General features: G+C 37.7%; 1 protein-coding gene across 2 annotated transcripts in view; it reads left to right on the top strand.

Moving 5' to 3' along the window:
* Window positions 1-1,496: 1,496 nt before the first annotated feature.
* Window positions 1,497-19,941, top strand: part of COLEC10 (collectin subfamily member 10) — a 44,481-nt gene continuing 26,036 nt past the window's right edge. For both annotated transcript variants that reach the window (XM_032252512.1, XM_032252519.1), the window contains exon 1: window positions 1,497-1,765. In XM_032252512.1, the coding sequence (XP_032108403.1) occupies window positions 1,618-1,765 (148 nt within the window). In that variant the 5' untranslated portion in view covers window positions 1,497-1,617. The remainder of the gene's footprint in view (window positions 1,766-19,941) is intronic.

The following is a 19,941-nucleotide window of genomic DNA, read 5'->3' on the forward strand; positions in this document are numbered from 1 at the left end:
CAGGAGTTGCAGACCAGCCTGGCCAACATGCTGAAACCCCGACTCTACTAAAAATACAAAAAATTAGCCAGGTGTAGTGGTCCACACCTGCAATCTCAGCTACTCGGTAGGCTGAGGCACGAGAATCGCTTGAACCCAGGAGGCGGAGGTTGCAGTGAGCCAAAATCACGCAACTGTACCCCAGCCTGGGCGACAACAAGACTCCATCTCAAAAAATGAATAAAGTAATGTGCCTGAATCATCCTGAAACTATTTCCACATCTTCCTCATAGAAAAACTGTCTTCCACCAAACTGGTTCCTCGTGCCAAAAAGGTTGGCATTGATTTTAGCCAACTGGCCACTGGTTTAAGCCACTCAGTTTATAGTGCTTTGTTACAGCAGCCTGAGGAAACTAGTGCATCTGTATTTCTTGGATTGATGGTTACTTGTAACAAGATCTCTTAGGGATAGTTTTTCAGCAGTCAGTCTGTATCGGGATCTGTAAGGTCCTTCTTTTCCAATTTCTGGGAAAGCAGGTCCAAAATCCCTTTCACCTCTCTTAGTTGACATGCCTGTTCAAGAATGGAGAAGGTAAGGGGCCTCTCCAATGTACGGGATTCTGGTTCCAATCTTCCAATATCTTACTCTGCCTAGACTATTTGTACAGGTTATATGTTGGTGGAATAGATAGAGATCCTGATATCTGTATCTATGTCTATATCTGATCTACATACTCTACATCTAAATCTATTGAGCTTTTTATGAAACTTAATATCATAAGCTTCTACCCTTATTTTATCAAAAACTTGCTGAAAACACTGTTTTAATAAAATTGCCATGTCATACCTTCTCATACATTTCTATTTACCATAATTTGGCCACTGTTAACAGGTTGTTAGGCAATTGGTGGCCTTTCCCCTTTCTGCCACATCTCTTCAAATGAAGCTTTGCCCACATTTCAGTATGTCTCCTTGAGATAGTGTGCCAGGAAGGCTAAAAGCTGTAAACTGGGCCAAAGGTTATAAACATTTTAATATTCCTAATGCTTACTACCAAGTTGCTTCACAGAAATGCTGCTTGTTCTTTCCTTTCAAATTTAATCACAAAAGACTAACCTTGGTAGCAAGAGAGAAAAATAAGGTCATGAAGGGCATTGGAAGCATTAGTGTCCAACAGGCACAAGCAGGCAATAAATATCGCCTTATGAAAAGCTCAAAGCCATGCATAGTGTTTGCATAACATGTTGCTAGCTGAAGACTTCTCTGGTTCACAACCTTTCTGAAACTCAGTGTTTAAAGGCAATATCGTCTATTAAACTGTCAGCTCAAGTACTCAGCAGAAGGCATCTGTCTCTTCTTTGCTCTTGGGGATGTTTCTGCTGACCTTCACACTGGAGTTCAGAGATAATTTTTAATAAACTATTGTCACTTGAAAATAAACAGTCTGGACAATGTATGGTCCATTTGGAACACTGAGAAAATAAACAATCTAGGGTATGCTTCCTTCCTGTCTTTGTAGGCCTTTTTGGAATGTGTGTTCCAAATACTTCCCTTTCTTCCCAGAAGCAGGAGGTTTTATTTAAAATAAAGCTGTTTATTTGGCATTTCTGGGCGACCCTTTTCTGAGGAACCACAGCAATGAATGGCTTTGCATCTTTTCTTGGAAGAAAACAGTTTATCCTCCTGGTACTATTTCTTTTGCAAATTCAGAGCCTGGGTCTGGATATCAATAGCCGTCCTACCGCTGAAGTCTGTGCAACACACACAATTTCACCAGGACCCAAAGGTGAGGAAAGAAAACAACAGTTTTCATGTATAACAAATATCTCTTCCCTCATCTCTGAACCCCTTCCTAGATTCCAATGACTTTCTCTTCTTTCCTTCCTAGTTTCTTCTCACTTTCCTTCTATTTTGGAAAATCGGGATTTTCCATATCTGGTCTGTTACTTCTTTAAAACTCTCCCTTGATGTTAGGTAAGAGGATGTTGGGAGGGGGAAACCCAGGACAGGGATCTGAGGGAACTTACCCAGGGCAGGGGGAAATTCCCTGTTACATTCTGTTCCAGGGGCAGATGCACAATCCAGGCATCAGTCTTCAGAAATCCTTTCCTCCCTTGAAAGCATCGCTATTCTTTGGCTGTTTTAATTCTCCTCCTTTCTAATACTGTTGCTGGCAAAACTGTTTAGGCAAAAGGTCAGTAAAAGAAAACTTAAATCTTAAATATATGTTTCATAAGTTAATGGGATCCTGAGTTCCAACGTAGAGGATGGAAACATTTCGTCGAGTATTGGAGATAGTATATAAATGAACATTTCTTTATTTGGAAGTATAGTCTTTGGGGCCAGATACCTTCTGTGGAAGAATGGTAGAATATTGCAAAATGTTCTCAAGTAGAGCCAAGGTCCAAATATGCTTTAAGCAACTAGTAGATACAAAATTTATTTTTTTCTGGTTTTAGCTTTTACCCTTTTGTTCTGAAACTGGTCACTGCACTGCAGATTGGTGCTCCCTTATTAGTAATTCATGCTGTTTCTCTAGGCTATAGGGTGGAAGAATTGCAACTGCTTAAAATTTTAGGTAGAAAAGAAGGTTTTTCAAAAAAAAATTCAGAAATACGTTGCCCCATGCCTGTCACTTATTTAAATGTGTATTGCTTAAAGTGCATTTTTCTTAATCACTGAATTAATTTTCCTCTAAGATTGCAATCCAAGTTTTAACCTTTGATACGATAAAATAAATGCTGTGAGGAACAATGAGACCTTAGAGCTTCCAAATAATTTCTTGGGTGAATAAATGAATAATGTGAGGGCAAACGTTCAGAAAACAAGTTTTGATTAGAAATAAAGTATTTACTTAAAACCATGACTCAACTTTCCTTAGAGTGTAGGAAACTTTAGATTATTCCTGAGGTGTCATGGGAGATGTTGAAAATTAAAGTTTTTCTTGTACCTGCAAATGGGAGACTCCGTTTGAGAATAGCACTGTTTTTTTACCTAATAGAATGCTTCTCCCTTCCCAGTTTCCGATTAGAAACCCTGTTAAGATTTCAAATAATGGAAATCTCATTAACTTTCCTCCTGAGCATGTGCAGACGTTATGAGATAATTACAAGCCAGAGTGTGACAAAATGGAGTGGGTGCTCCTGCAGAGAGAGACTTGGGAAGCAGAGCTCTAGAACTCTGGGTTCTAGAACTAAGTCTGTTATGTTCTTGGATATGATTTCCTCCTTATCATCCGAAGCCTGGAAACTGCGTCAAATGGACTCTAAATTTTATTCTTAATAATAATAATAATAATAAAAGAAATCCATGTTTCTGGAATGTACTGAGTACCTACTAAGTTCCAGACATCATGTTAGATGCTAGGGATTGGAATCTAAGATAAGTAACCTGTCCTAGCTCTTGCATCTACATATCAAGCTTTGTATTAGATTACAAACTCTTGAGGTCAGCACCAGTTAATTTATCCTTTTTCTTTGCAAATTCCCTACACACCTAAATGCACCTAAAGCAACATAAGCATATTCATCACTGCCTTTCCTCTGCTCTAGACACTATGCTAGATGATATGGCTACAGCAGAAACCAAGACATGATACGTTCTCTCAAGATATGAACAGTCGGTCAGGTGTGCTGGCTCATGCGTGTAATCTCAGCACTTAGGGAGGCCAAGGCAGGTGGATCACTTGATCCCAGGTGTTTGAGAACAGCCTGGGTGAAATAAGGAGATCCCATATTTACAAAAAATTAAAATATTTTTAAAAAATAGCTAGGTGTGATGGTACACACCTGTAGTTCCAGCTACCTGGGAGGCTGAGGCAGGAGAATTGCTTGAGTCCAGATGGTTGGGCCTACATGGGCCATGATCATGCCACTTCAGCCTGGGCAACAGAGACCCAATCGCAAAATAAAAAATGTATATATATATATATATATATATATATATATATATTTATATATTTATATAAAATTATATACTTTTTCTGAAAAAAATTAAATATAACTATATATATATATGCTGTCATCTTCTCCACCTTGTTCCTTCATGAATACTGTGACAACCCCTCCCTACTCCTAAACAAGCTATATATGTATATTTAGCTTTACAAAATAAAAAAAAATAGTATGATGGCTAAGTAAATGTTTTAAAGGACTGGGTTATGACATTTTTCAATATTTTTTCCTAAGATCAAGCTAGACGTAATACTTTTCTCCTCGGCTAATCATCTCATTACGGTATTTACTAGCACTGCAGAAGCACAGTGCTCAGAAATTTCTAGATACTCTGGGAAACAGAACGTGAAAGGAATTTTCCCTAAATTCATTTGGGAGAGTGAAAACTAAATACATTATTTAGAATTGCAGAATGACATTTGTGAAAACCCAGGAATGCTAACCAATCATAGAATATATTGACCAATATACAGATATTATCTTTAAAGTCTTATTTCCCCAAACATAGTTTAGTGGAAAGAAAGACACTGGAGTCAATCTTGTCTTCAGCATGCTGTTACATCTGTTACACTTCAGTGTCTTCATTTGCAAAATGAGCATTCATCTCAGACCTGTTTTAACAATTATGGGTTAATCAATGTGCACTTTAAGCTGTTGTAGACATCATCAATAAAAATTTTAACAAATTCTATTTTATCTTTTCCTTCCCTCCCTATCTAAGCCTGTTAAATAACAATTTTGAGAATAAGATCAAAACTTCTTTGTTGCAAGCCATTATTATTTTTCTTTTTATGTCTTAAACATATTGTTTGTTACCTAACAGGAAAATGAAATTCTCTCTCTCTCTTTCTCCCTTCTCCTCCCCTCCCCACTTTCTCCCTTCTTCCCACCGCCTTCTCCCCTCCCACTGCCTTCCCCCCTCCCACATTTTGGTGGTTTCTTTAAACAATTTATGTGAAATTCTGACCTCTAGTGGTTTTCCTTGAAAAGAACAGTGATACAATATGTATAAAATTTAAAAGAAAAATAAGAAATAGATGCAAAGGAAGCAAGAGAGAGAAAAGTTTTAAACAAAAAATGTTAAAAAATTATTTTTAAGCAATAAATGTGGATGATGCTTTACAATTTTCAAGGACCTTTAAAATCATTGTCTTGCTTAATTCCCATAATTTCCTTCTGTGGTAGCAATTTGTTTAAACTTAGACTTAAGGAAACAATTTCAGTGGGGCCAAGGGGAGTGCCCAGGGTCTTTCAGCAGGTGGAATCTTGCAACTTGAACTTGACCCTGGACCTTCTGGCTCTAAGTTCAGCGTCATTTCATGACATCCACTAGTTTATACTAATTCTATATCAGGATTGAAAATACAATCCACCAGTCACATTTTGGTGATTAAAACAATGTACAAGGTCTAAGGTCTAAGAACATGGCATCATGCAACCTCACAACCCGGCACTGTCTTAGGTACTAAAATATGCTGAAAGTGATGGTGTGTCTCCTCCTTGATGATCAACTACATTACTTCATTAATTTGTTTGGAAATAATGTTATTTCACCCTATTGCTTATTTTGATATTTGCTAGCTTTTTAGTAGGGCTTTTTCAATGAAATTTTTTTGTGTGTCTTTTTTTCCAACTGGCTTCTCTCAGCTTCTCTGACATCGTTTCAGAGATGTCTCTCTGAACTGTCTCTCACTTCTTTTCAGTGGGCATGCTGCTCTTGGCTCTCCGTCCTGATTCGAGACCTTGGCTCGTGATGTCTCCTCTGCCTGGCCCACTCTTACCCAGATGTTCCCAAAGATAGTTTCTTCTCCTCATGGAGGTCTTAGCTCAAATACCTTCTGTGCAGCAAGGCCCTGCCTACCACCCCTGTAATCTTTGTCATAGTCCTCAAAGTATTTTATTTTCACAGGCTCACTACTAAGTGAAAATCACTTGTGCATTGATGTATGTATAGTCAGTCCTGGAGTGCAAGCTTCCCAAATGGATGAGGATACCAGTCCTTCTTGCTGAGCATGGTTTTCTAAACCTAGAAGAGCTCCCAACATAAAGTGGGTGCTCAATACATATTTTTGATTAAATGAATTTACCCAAATTTTCCATGAAAGACCCCCAAATTTTAATTTGAGGTCTTGAGCTATTAACACAACTCTCTCAAAATATCCTCTCTAAGTATGCCCTGAAGTTCCTAAAAACTATTGCACGTGCTCCCATAAAAGGACTGCTCCTGGGGTCCATGGCCATTGTGCCTTTTCTCCAACAACCTAAGAACCTCCCTGGTAGGGGCCACTGCTTTTCCCCTAATTACCACAGTGCCTCTGCTTCCCAGGTGCCCCTGTCTCTGCCTAGCCACTAACACACTGCTGCATCCTTCACTAAGGAAGCATTTCTGATGCTCCTAAGGACACTGATTTCCGTGGGTAACCATCAAGACTCCTCCACATGTGTGGCCTGTGATGCAACCACAAGGCAGAGCAAAGCTCTTTCCCTTTCAGCATGTCACATCCAACTGGGTGGCTGAAGCAAGATTCTTAGCACACATTGAGTAGCTACAACTCACCCAGCACTGTGCGAGTGCTTTACAACCATGTTTAAATTTAATTATTTCAATGGACTTTGAGCAAAAGGTCTTTATTAGCTCAGTGGACTTTGAGAAAAAAAGACTTCATCATTCCCATTGGACAGGTAAAGAAATTGAGGTAAGAATTATCAAGTCACTAGCTCAAGGCCACGGAGCCAGAAGAGGCGAATTAACACTTAGTTCAGGTCTAGTTGTGCCCTCTGTTCGAATCAACCTGATAAACCCACTAACAAGCCAGGGAGGCCCCTACACAGTGTTGATCACACCTCAGTATTTTATGAGGCTAGAAGAAATGGCTACTTTAGTCTTTACTTAAAGCCCCATTGATCCCCATGGAACTCCAGGGCACACAACTGAGTGTCAGACAATACAAGCTCTGCACGGTTGTTGTCCTCTTTGATGAGAGAGGCTATGCCATGAGTAAAGCCTTACGGCATTCACCCCATCCTCTAGGATAATTTCTTTCTCAGAAAACTGAAAAACAGACTTCTGTTTGGCCATCTGCTATTTTACTGGACATGGCTCCGAATCCCAGCAGTTGACACAACTTTACTTCCCAAGATACCTCTCAGCCCCTGGCACAAATAGGACATTTTGTGACTTCCCCAGATGGATAGGCAGATATACCCAGGAAAGTTCGAATCTTTTTCATACTCAAACTGGAAGTCTTACTACCTTGTAAGGTCACTCACAGAGATAATTTGGTTTACCTCCAGTTTTTTTCACTTTTGTGAAAACTGAGACCCAGAGAGGTAAAATAACTGGTTCTAGGTCACACAGCTGCTAATTGGTAGCAGGGCTAGAACTAGAACTCAAATTCCAGATTTTTGGAGCAGCCATTGTTCCATTCTACCATGTTACATCATTTTCCTCACCTTATATCATTCTCATTAAGCATAAAATGGTTAGTTGGTTTTATAAATTAACATTAGAAAAGGAGTTCCTTAAGATCAGTATATAAACATGACGCAGAACTATCCTAGCTCAGTTACCTTAATACAAGGTAAGTTGCTGATTCTTTTCTGGTGACTATCAGAAAGGGTGAGCAACTAGGCATTTTCCCAAAGCTTTATTAATTGTGTCAGTTCACTAGATTCTTTCATTACGTGTTTTAATGTGTATTTTATGGATAAGAACAAACCAATATTTTTAATGATTTTTTTAACTTTTATATTTCAGTGTATCAATATTTAGAACAATTTTTAATCTCTTTTTTCCTTTAGGTAGATATCAAGAAGACATTTCGAGTTTAGGTCAGGAAGGGAAGAATAAAATTCTAGTCAATAAAAGTGTGGGTAAAGATGAGTTAGGAATTAGTACTAAATGGTAATGATAAAAAATAATTTGTTTCATTTTAATATGAATTTAATAAGCCATGTCTCTCTCCAACTCTCTTACATAATAATTTGAATATGTATTAATCACTAGTAGACATCATAGTAATAAGCATTTGCATGAACGTGAAGCTCACGGGCTTTTATATTTATATATTATGGACTTTTATATATATGTATAGTTTAATCTGAGCTCTGCCATTTACCTAGATATATGGCCTTAAGCTTCAATGCCTTCATCTATAAAATGGCCAAAACATTGAACTTGTGGAGCTAGAGAATAGAAAGATGATAAACAGAGCCTGGGAAGGGGAGTAGGGGGACATGGGGACAATTAATGGGTACAAAAATAATAGAAAGAATGAATAAGACCTAATATTTGACAGCACAGCAGGGGAACTATAGCCAGTAATAATTTAACTGTATATTTGTAAATAACCAAAAGAGTATTACATTGTAGCACAAATTTTCCCGGATGTTATTTTTCACATTGTTTGTCTGTACCAAAATATGTCCTACAAATATATATGCCTACCATGTACCCACAAAAATTAAAAATTTAAAAATACATTGGAGATCATATTGCACATCTCAAATGCTTATTTTGAAAATCAAAACATGCTTAGTATATCGCTTAGCTATCATTTCTTTATTAGTCTCCACTACTGTTTGTTACCATAAACCATCTCTCTCCCCCATCCCTAACGAAAGTCTCATAGATTGTAAAGTCGGCTCCCCAAATAGAAATATACCAGGGTAAGACTACTCCTTTCTGCTACTTATCTCAGTTTTCTGCCTGTCTTCATCTTACTGCAAAGTCAACTTTTATTTGTCAAGAGCTCACAAACTTGAGACTACCTCTTCTCTTCACTGATATTTGCTTCAAATGTAGGTCTCCAAGTGAGCTTGGTGTTCCTTATTAGTACAATGGAAGTAAGAGTGCAAAATACCCCTAGGGTTATCATGGGGATTACATGAGTGAAAACTGAGCCTCAGATTTCTCATTAGTAACATGAGGATGATAATAGTGTGACTTCTTCAAAGGGTTGTGGTGAGGAAAAATGAGTTAGGCCATGAGTAAAGCTCTTGGTACAGCACTTGAAATAGCCTCAGGGACTCTGTAAATAAGAGCAAACCATGGGAGAGGAAAACCCAAGGGAGAATGAGATTGTTTCCTGCTTATTGTTCTTTCTTCTTCCTTTAGGAAATATTTCCTTTAGCTACTGTCTATGCCACATAGGCAGGTTATTCTATTGGCCTTGGGTCATTGATGATGTATAGGCCAGGCATGAATTCCCTCTTTCTCTCTTACTCATCTTGTTTATATTTATAGAATTCTACTTGTAGAAACTTGGTAACTCTGTTAGCATGGTTTGATTAGACTCTTCATATTTCTTCATGATATTTCAACCCATAACCAATTTGTCTGGTTTTTGTTTTTTGTTTGTTTGTTTGCTTGTTTTTGCATTGCCTATTGGATTTGCAATAATTTTATACAATTCTTTAAATTATATTTTGCAGCTTTCTCTGCTCTTTTAGAAAAGAATTGTACATATACACAGTAAAAATCTGACAGATTCATGTAAAGTAGCATCTAAATAATGTGTTTTGTTTTTGTTTTTGTTTTTTTTTTCAAATTTATTGCTATGATATTGATTTGACAGCTCTGGAAGAATAAGTTTAGGTCTTTTGTGGTCATGTGGAGATACTTGTATCTGTTAAACAAATTATATGACAGAAGTCTTTCTTTAGAATTTACGAAGGTTCATCCATTATTCTGTTTTAGCTCAACTGATACCTATAAGGATCATCACCCTTATTTTAAGGAGTAGGAAACTAAAGCATACTGTTCTTACATGTGATTTGCCCACACAGCTGTGAGAAGGTTTTCTGAGGAGAAACCCTGTGCGCATTCTACTTCCCTAACTATGAGAGAGGAACCCTAGATAATGTCATCTCAGGAATAATCAGCTGTATCTTAATAAGACAGACTAGATTTGCTGAGGACACAAAATTATTTAAATAGATAATTGTTACCTGCATTCGAGAGCTTTTAGATTTTGAGGTCATTTATTTGATGCTACCCAGGGATATGTATGTGCAAGACATAACATTGAGTATAGTCAAAATAGTTTTTGTTTTGTTTTGTTTTGAGATGGAGTTTCACTCTGCCGCCAGGCTGGAGTGTAGTGGCGCGATCTTGGCTCACTGCATCCTCCGCCTGCCGGGTACAAGTAATTCTCCTGCCTCAGCCTCCCAAGTAGCTAGAATGCCCACCACCACACCCAGCTAATTTTTGTAATTTTAGTAGAGATGGAGTTTCTCCATGTTGGCCAGGGTGATCTTGATCTCTTTACCTCATGATCCACTCGCCTTGGCCTCCTGAAGTGCTGAGATTACAGGCCTGAGCCACCATGCCCATGCAAAAATAGTTTTGGTAGTGTTGTTCTGCCTGGCCTGAGATGAACCAGGATTTAGAAAAAGATTTTGCCAGTCAGAGCCAAAAGTCATCTTTCTTGCATCAGACCACAAGCTGGGTGACCAAATGACAGGACAACCGAAAGAAGGAGGTCCATATGTCCAATGGGAAGTTGAGGGATGCAGTGTGGCAGCAAGTGTGACAATATACTTCAGACAATAATGAAAGCCCCCAAAGAAATGTGCGTGGGTCGGGGGGTACTTTGACACACCACAAAGGAAAGTCTCTGGAACCTATCTATCACTGTCACCCTCACACCATGTTTCACTTAAAGAGCAGCACTGGACAATGTCACCAATGATTTTGGGGCAAAGCCAGTGCTAGACCACAGACACAGACCAAATATTCTGAAATAAAGCTCACATCGAATGTACAAAGCCAAGAGTATGACCTGCTTTCCTCAATTGGGGCACACTTAAGATGACATTTTATTTTTCAAATTAAAATGAGCTCAAAATTTTGATTAACCTGGGTAGAGAATGATTTTTTTTCTCTCCCCGTGATTTGAGAGACAATACCATGTTGGTATCATTCTACTGTGGCCTAAGGTCACCAATGTAAGGTTTTTTTGCTCCCTCTTTCTGATTCTCTAACATTTTAACTCTGAACAGATGAGTGTATGCAAGCTTTCTCAACTGCCAAGGTGTCCCAGCGTCTGCCCACAGGGCTTTATTAATAAGAAGATAATCTCCTAAAATACATCATATCACTGTCTCTTCTATATCCTTTCTTGTCTTAATTTTAGGAATATAGAAAAATGATTGGGGAGTGAGAGGTTAGAGCATGGTATTCTATAGTATCAAAAAACACCACCAGTGCAACAAAGTTTTTCACTCAATTTTCCGGTTAGTAGAGACTCTGAGTCTTGAAGCAAAGGATATCCAAGGGAGGAGGAACTAAGTGTTATCCTGCCCTCTTTGAAGTGGATAAGATTGACATTTTAATAGGGTAGAACACAGAATTACTTTTTTGTTTGTTTGTTTTAAGCTCCAATGGCTTCAACATAAATAAAAACTCATTATATTTGTCTGCTGCATATATCCATTTTGTGTTGCTATAATATAAAAGAATACCCTAAACTGGATAGCTTATATAGAAAAGAGGTTTAATTTGTTCATGCTTCCACAGACTCTACAAAAAGGGTGGTGCCACCATCTGCTTCTGGTGAGGGTCTCAGGAAATGTACAATCATGGCAGAAGAGCAAAAGAAAGGCGGATAGTGTCACACTCTTTCAAACAACCAGATCTTGTGTGAACTGAGCGCGAACTCACTCATTACCACAAGGAGAGCACCAAGCAATTCATAAGAGATCCTCCTACACAACTCAAACACATCCTACCAGGCCCCACCTCCAACAATGGGGATTACATTTCAACATGAGATTTAGAGGGGACAAATATCCAAACTATGTCCTCTGCTAACCTAATTTGCATTGTACATTGGGTTTTCTTTTTCTTCCCCATATAATTTTCATAGTTGTTTTGCAGAAGTTGTGAGATTATTTGTATCTGATCCAGGCAAGCAAATGATAGTTTAAACCGGAGGAGCCAAGGGAAGTCTTTGAGTAGAACAGCATTAGATTTGCTTTTTAGACAGAAGTTGTGAGATAAATCTCTTAGCAGGGCTGAAGATAGACCAAGTCTTACTAGGGCATAAGACAAGCACTGAATTAGAGCTGTTGAAATAGAGAGAATGGGGTGCATTAGAGAGGTATTTCAGAAGTAAAATTGGGAGATTATGATTTCCTAATTGTGTTCGAGTTGCTTGTGACTATCAATTGAAAATTCCAGCAGGCAGTTGGAAATGGATATCATAAAGATTTCTTAGGCATTATTTTTCTAGAAGAGCTAATCATATAACCTATCATCTTGACAAATACAGGTTTTATATTTTGTCTCATGTAGTGATTGATGATTATTAAAGAGGGTGCTGCCATTTTTATAGATACTTGAGATGTTCATAGATTGAGATGTTGGTATACATAATAATACCGTTACGCAAAGTAGTGGCAAAAACTGCAATTAATTTAGCACCAACCTAATAACTTACATCTAGTAACAATACTATTCTTTTTCCTTAAATTTGTTTCTAACTCACTTTGTACTTAAATGAATTCTACAAAGAATAGTGTACGTTACATATACAGTGTTGTGAATGTTTAGATGCCAAAAGCATAAATCTGCTCTGGGAAAACACACACACAAACTGTGCTGTTGCAAATCTGCATGACAGGATAAGGTCTCAAAGAGGCTTCCTTGTACCTCTTTCATATCTAGTGACTAGAAATTCCACATGGGCCCTTGAATGCTCCTGGCATAATGTGATAATGTAATATTCTGGAGCCCTCACTACCTTCTAAGAACCCTTCTAAGTGCTTCATGCTCATGACCACATTTACTCCTCACAACAACCCTGTGAGGGAGGCACTTCATTATTCTGACTTACTGATGAGTGAACTGAGACTTAAAGAATTTAAATGGGTTGCTAAAGTCCCCAACCCTGTCCGTGATGGAGCCTGGACTTGAACTAAGCACTTTGATCCCAGATCCTATGCTCTTAACAACTGCATTGCAATGCAGAAACATGCCACTTAGTCCTGGATTGATCGGATTTCTCTTTGTTTTTGCTTCTATGGGCCTGGCTGAGAATGCATTTTAATAATGAATGATATGTGAAGTCAGAAGGAAACCTGCTTAACAAACCTTAATGTTGCATTTTTCATTAAGTACAATGTTAGTTCCCACCTCACCAACCTACTTACTGAGACATGCAATGACTGCAAAATAATTGCAGGCTCCAAGTAATTCTTTTTAAACCAAACAAGTCTGAAAACAAAAAGAAGATGCTTTGTAATTCAAATAGGAGAGACTGTAGGATTCTTGAAATCCTCAGTTGTCTTCTTTGTTAGGTTACACAGGAACTAGCTGAAGGGGAAATGAAGTCCATGGGCCCCTGGAATTGATGGGACACAATTAAGGGGTGGGCTGAGATAATATTCATGACCATCAATGACCTGGCTTGGATCCTAGTAAGCTCCCCATAAATATTAGTGATTATCCATATTGACATTGATGTTGTTATTAGATAGATAAATTAATTTCCTTACATATTGTGTTTCCTTGCATCTGTTTAGCATGTTAATATAGAAAAATATTCATTTTGTTTTCTTGTTGGATACTTTACCTTGTCATTTTGGGAGAAAGCAATACAGATGAGTTAGAAGCCAAGTCTCCTGACTCCCATGTCATTGATCTTTCCAAAGGCTTGCTTTGTTGGATGGCAAGAAAATACACTGCAATTTCCCTTTAGTAACCTACTCATTTGTAAGACTGTATCTAGTGTTTCATCCCACCCCACCAAACTGCTGGGCACAGATCATACCTTGTTCAAGGTAGTCCTGTATCCCAGGATGAAACACAGCTTGGTAGCTGGTAGAAATGCAATAAAAATTGGCCAATGAACAAACAAGTATGAAAATTGAGTTTCTGAACAACACTCAAGAGCAAAGTGTAGAATATCTGCTCTTATCAGAAGGAAATTACACTTCAATTAAATATTTGACATTAATACAAACAGTTAAATAATATTGCATTATTTAAATAACACTCCAAGGCAACAATTAGAAGGTAGTAACAAGGAACCAGATAGTGAAGGATATAATTCCATCAGTAAATTTAGAGAAATTAGAATTTAACTTGATACAGGACTCGTGAGTAGGATTTATAAAGAGAGAAAGAGCCATAGTTCCATTGATATCATTTATTATTTATATTTTATGTTGCAAGAGTGTTTTGTGCTTATTGTAGCATGTAACATGTGTAAGGATGCATAAAATGAAGATGTAAAGAAAAAGCTAATGGTATCTCTTTTTACTATCACCCTTCCCTCTCTGAACCCTCTCCTACCCTGTAGCCATCACTAATAGATTGGTAGTAATACTTTTCTCTAAATTCTATTTATTCCATCTTTCTCTAAATGATGTCATACATATACAGATATAATACTCTCTAAAGGACCTTCTATATGTAACATGAAGCTCATTCAGATCCAAGAGCTTTTGCTAACTTATTATTTTTAGTATCAGTATAATGTATTTTGAATATAATTTTAATCATTGTAAAGTTACTGTAATCCTTTTATTTTTAATCACACCCATGATGATACACTTTCAGTTTGTTTAGTTCTTGTTTTTGCCACTACAAACATTCTTGTGTATCCATTTGCTCTTAAGGTTACTCTTGTAAAATAGGCTCCCTAAGGCAAATTAGGGTATGTGTGTTCTTTATTTTAATCATTATTGAGAATTATTTTCCAGAAATGTTGTAGCAATTTACATAGCCAAGAACAATAAATGATAACATTTAGTTCTCTGCATTTAAAGCATCTTTGGATGTGAATCTGATGATGAAATATGATATAGATTTATACACATACATATACACCTATATTCTCTAATGGTCTGGACATTTTCATCTATTATTTATTGCTTAAATTTTTAGATATTTTTATTTCATTTATTTCCTTTTTTGCAAAGCAATTTTCAAATGCTCTTTGCATATTAAGAATATTAATAATTTCTTAGTGTTTGATTCTTTCCCTTGTTTATCATGTTTATAAACCTTGCATATTTATGTGAAATATTTTACCATATGAAAACTTTGAATTTCTCATGTTATATATGTCTGTCTTTCCTTTTATGACTTTTAGGTTCTTCTCTAAACAGGCTAATTGCAAATTTAAAAAATAATTATTTTTCTTTTTTTTTCCCATTTATTTTATTGCATTTTAGGTTTTGGGGTACATGTGAAGAACATGCAAGATTGTTGCATAGGTACACAGGTGGCAGTGTGATTTGCTGCCTTCCTCCCCATCACCTACATCTGGCATCTCTTCCCTTGCTATCTCTCCCCAGGTCCCCACCCCCCACCGTCCCTCCCCTATTTCCCCCCAACTGACCCCAGTGTGTAGTGCTCCCCTCCCTGTGTCCATGTGTTCTCATTGTTCAACACCCACCTATGAGTGAGAACATGTGGTGTTTGATCTTCTGCTCTTCTGTCAGTTTGCTGAGAATGATGGCTTCCAGGTTCATCCATGTCCCTACAAAGGACACAAACTCATCGTTTTTGATGGCTGCATAATATTCCATGGCGTATATGTGCCACATTTTCCCTATCCAGTCTATCGTCGATGGGCATTTGGGTTGGTTCCAGGTCTTTGCTATTGTAAACAGTGCTGCAATGAATATTCGTGTGCACATGTCCTTATAGTAGAACGATTTGTAATCCTTTGGATATATACCCAGTAATGGGATTGCTGGGTCAAATGGAATTTCTACTTCTAGGTCCTAGAGGAATCGCCACACTGTCCTCCACAATGGTTGAACTAATTTACACTCCCACCAACAATGTAAAAGTGTTCCTATTTCTCCACATCCTCTCCAGCATCTGTTGTCTCCAGATTTTTTAATGATCGCCATTCTAACTGGCGTGAGATGGTATCTCAATGTAGTTTTGATTTGCATTTCTCTGATGACCAGTGATGATGAGCATTTTTTTCCTATGTTTCTTGGCCTCATGTATGTCTTCTTTTGTTAAGTATCTGTTCATATCCTTTGCCCACTTTTGAATGGGCTTGTTAGTTTTTTTCTTGCAAATCTGTTTTAGTTCTTTGTAAATTCTGGATATCAGCCCTTTGTCAGATGGGTAAACTGCAAAAATTTTTTCCCATTCTGTTGGTTGCCAATTCGCTCTAATGACTGTTTCTTTTGCTGTGCAGAAGCTGTGGAGTTTGATTAGGTCCCATTTGTCTATTTTGGCTTTTGTTGCCAATGCTTTTGGTGTTTTGGTCATGAAGTTCTTGCCTACACCTGTTTCCTGAATGGTTTTGCCTAGATTTTCTTCTAGGATTTTTATGGTGTTTTTCAATAGAGGTAGGAATTAAAACATTTCGATGAACAATGAATAAACAGGTTGGACAGGAATAGAAGGTTATACAGCAGAGAAACTCCTGGGCACATAAATTAAATGAGTCATTTATCAGAATGTCAGAAAATAATGTAGGAAGTTTCCACTGATGCCAGCCTGTGACAGTTCACATACTAATTAATTTGAAGTGGCCTATAAACACAGAAGAATTATTGAAACATTTTGAATTGAGCAGTAATATGATGAAAATATGATTTAATAAAGATTAATTGGCAAGATAGTTGGGAAAAGTGAAGTTCAGATTCCAGGAAACCAATATTTCAACAACTATTTATTGAACAGACACTATTCTAGGCACTTGAGATACATCAATGAAAACTTTAGGAATCACTTGTACGGAACAGGGTTGCAGCACAAAGACTGGAAGACATAAAATAATGGCAGTAGGGATGGGGGGAAAAGGAGAGAGTGAACATAAGGTGATTAAGAATCAAGATGAGAGTAAGGAAGCTGATTTGGGTACTGAGCCTTGGAAATTAGAGCATGACTGTAATATTGAGAGACAAAGGTAAATTAGAAGAAGAAACAAGAATACAGGGTAGACAGAAGCAGTAGAGGCAGTGATGTGTGTATTTGCCTCCTGGGCTGCCTTATGAGATTATAGGCCATCAGCACAGGCCTCCCAGCAGACTGAAGTCAATTCATTAATCAGCCATTATTGAGAAAGACATTTCAATCAATTACAGACTTTTTTGACTGTATTGTCATTAAGCTCACATTTATCTACCTTGTCTTTAGGAATGTTACTCCGTTTATTTTGAAAACAATTATTGAGCAACCACCTATTTACTGCTTCTCAGGCTCTGTGCCAAGTGCTAGGAATATACAGTTAAGAGTCTATCATCCCTGACCTGTCTCATCACCTATGACACAATGTGATGGGATTACCCTCAAGGGAGTTAATTTAGTTCTGACTGTTGAAGAGGGAGATGGAGACAGGAAAGTCTGTACTGAGAAGACTCCCTGGGAGAGGAGATAACACATGAGCTGAACTGACAAGGTATGCAGAGTTCAACAGAAGTCAAAAATTCCATAGGCAAAGACATTTTTGCACCAGCCTGCCCTCATATAAGGGTAAATTTGTATTCTAGTTTATTTTCTTTGCATACCTTATGACGTAAGTTTATTCTGGTGGAGATCATTCCAAAGAATCCTATTTACTTCTTTCTGACAAAGAATAGTGGAGAGTTTTAAGTGTGGGTAGATAGGGTTAGGTGTTTTCTCCTTTGTGCTCCCATAGCAGTGACTCTCCACATTAATCGTAGTAATTATCTGCATTTTTGTTCATCTTCTCCTGAGGCTTTGACCACTTCCTGGAAGGAAACTTATTCTCCTAATCATTATCAGGTATTTGTATTAGTAAAGAAACTTGTGTCTGCAAGTGAAAGAAGTCAACACAAACCAAACTTAACGCTGGTCAACCAAACACACGAAGAGAAGGGGAAAATATAGACTCATGTAACAGGAATGGATTCAAGCCGAGTTAGGTCCAGCTGCTTGAGTCAGCTGTTCTGGGCTGAGTCTTCACATTGTTCTGCTTTTCCCTCTGCTGACTGTAAAGTGAATTCTCTCTTCATGATATCAAAATAGATTTGAATTCTTCAATGATAGTCTATCCTTTCTGAGACTCCTGCAGAAAGAGCAAGTCTCCATTTTTGAAAGTTCTAAATAAAATCTTTCAAATGAGACTGTGGGCTTTTACTGGGTCACATGTGAATTGCTGAATGAATTCCTATGGATACAGCCTAAACCATATGGATTGAGAATGAGTAAGTGTGATTTCCTACAGAAAACTGTGGAGCTGTTACCTGAAGCACAGGGAGTGGATACCAAGAAAATGAAAGGAAAAAATGCTCTCTATGCATGCAATATTTATGGATCAATGAGAGCACATTCCATGCTAGCGGCTCTTTGATGAATTTTACCATCCATAATCTTACTTAATCTTTAGGTAACTCCGTGAGAAAAGGGTCATCATCCCCACTTTCCAGGGTAGGAAACTAAAGCAGGAAGGTTAATTATTTAGCATAAGATTTAATGTAAGTTTAAATAATTTATCAAATAATTTGACAAATTACTTAATAAAACTATTAAAATTAAATTATTAAATTAAATTATCTATTGCATTAAAATATAAGTATAAATTATTTAGTATAAGATTAAAGAGCTGTTATATAGTAAATTCAGGAGGTGAGCCCCATCACAAGCTTGATTTTACATCTTCCTTCAGTTTTCACTAAAGCAAGTTGCCAAGATCAAACAACCCAGGACCCACACTGAAGGCAAGGGCACAACTTGTTTATTTCATTTCTGCCAACAGCCTGCTTGACCACCAGGCTGGGATGCAGTCACATGGATCAAAGAATAATAACTAATTTTATTTCACCCTCAAGATCTCCATCAGAACCACCAGGGAGCAGTAGATGACTAAGTCACTCACCCAGCTGCCTCCAGTTAGACACTTGCTTTAAAACGAATGGGAAAGCTTATAGAAGGGGAAGAAGGAAGGGGAGAAAGAATAATGTCACCAATAATTCACATCTGCGTGGCTTTCTGATTCTCAAAGGCCTTCACATACATGCTTGTTTTTGATCTTGCCTTTTCAGGAGCAGGACATGCATCATTAGTCCCATTGTACAGAAAAGCAATCTAAGACCCAGAAATGCTAAGGCAGGAATTTGTTCTAAATCATCCAGCTTGTTTGGAACATGAGCTTGGAAGACAAATGCCCCTGGTTGGAATCCTGGGTTTACCACTTATGAGCTATGTGACCCTGGATGTTACTTAACCTCTCTGTGACCCCATTTCCTCTTCTGTAAAATGGAGCGAAGGATAGTATCCATCTCAAAGTTTGCTGTGGGGATCAAATGATAGATTGCATGTCAAGGGCTAAGAACATTTTTGGCACAGAGTATTCGATAAACACTATTATTATATTTGTAGAATGTCTTATGGTTCACACAAAGTATACTCAGTTCAACTACATTTATTAAACGCCAGAGCCGGGCACCGTCCTAAATTCTGGAGCTGCCAGAATAAGTCACTTATAATCCCACAATGCTTTCGGTCACAGGGAGAGGTATGAAATAAGTGGAGATATACTGATACATTTGGTATAAAGTGATATTTTTAGGCAATAAGGATAATTAGAAGGAGAATTTAGCCCAGTCTGGGAGTGTTAGAAAGGGCTTCCTGAAGGAAAATACTTTTCTAGCTTTACCCTTGCTAAAAATCCTCTGGAAAAAAAAAAGTGTGATTTTTGTCTATTCTATGAATACATGAAAAAAGGCTCAGAAAAGTTAAAAGACTTCCCAGAGTCCCTCAGTGAATGGCAAAGTGGTGTCTCAGTTATGCTACCCTGTCCCCAAGGATACGTTTCCTGTGAATAAAGTCATTAAGTAATAAGCTGGGTTTTTTTTTTCCTCCCACTATCTTTCTTGTTTAAAAGGAAAAAGAAACTATCATTTTTTCTGCAGTTCCCCTTTTCTCCATGAAAAATTTGGCAGAGTGCCAAGTTCTGTAAAATTCACCGTCTGCTAAGAGTCACAGAACCTAGGCCAAAAGGGACAGCTGTATATCACAAGGAATCTAGAGGGATAGAAACATATATGTTGTTGAATCCTCATTTGACTC

The sequence above is a fragment of the Sapajus apella genome, unplaced genomic scaffold (genome assembly GCF_009761245.1).
Source record: "Sapajus apella isolate SASKATOON/1434 unplaced genomic scaffold, GSC_monkey_1.0 scaffold3, whole genome shotgun sequence".
Taxonomy (NCBI): domain Eukaryota; kingdom Metazoa; phylum Chordata; class Mammalia; order Primates; family Cebidae; genus Sapajus; species Sapajus apella.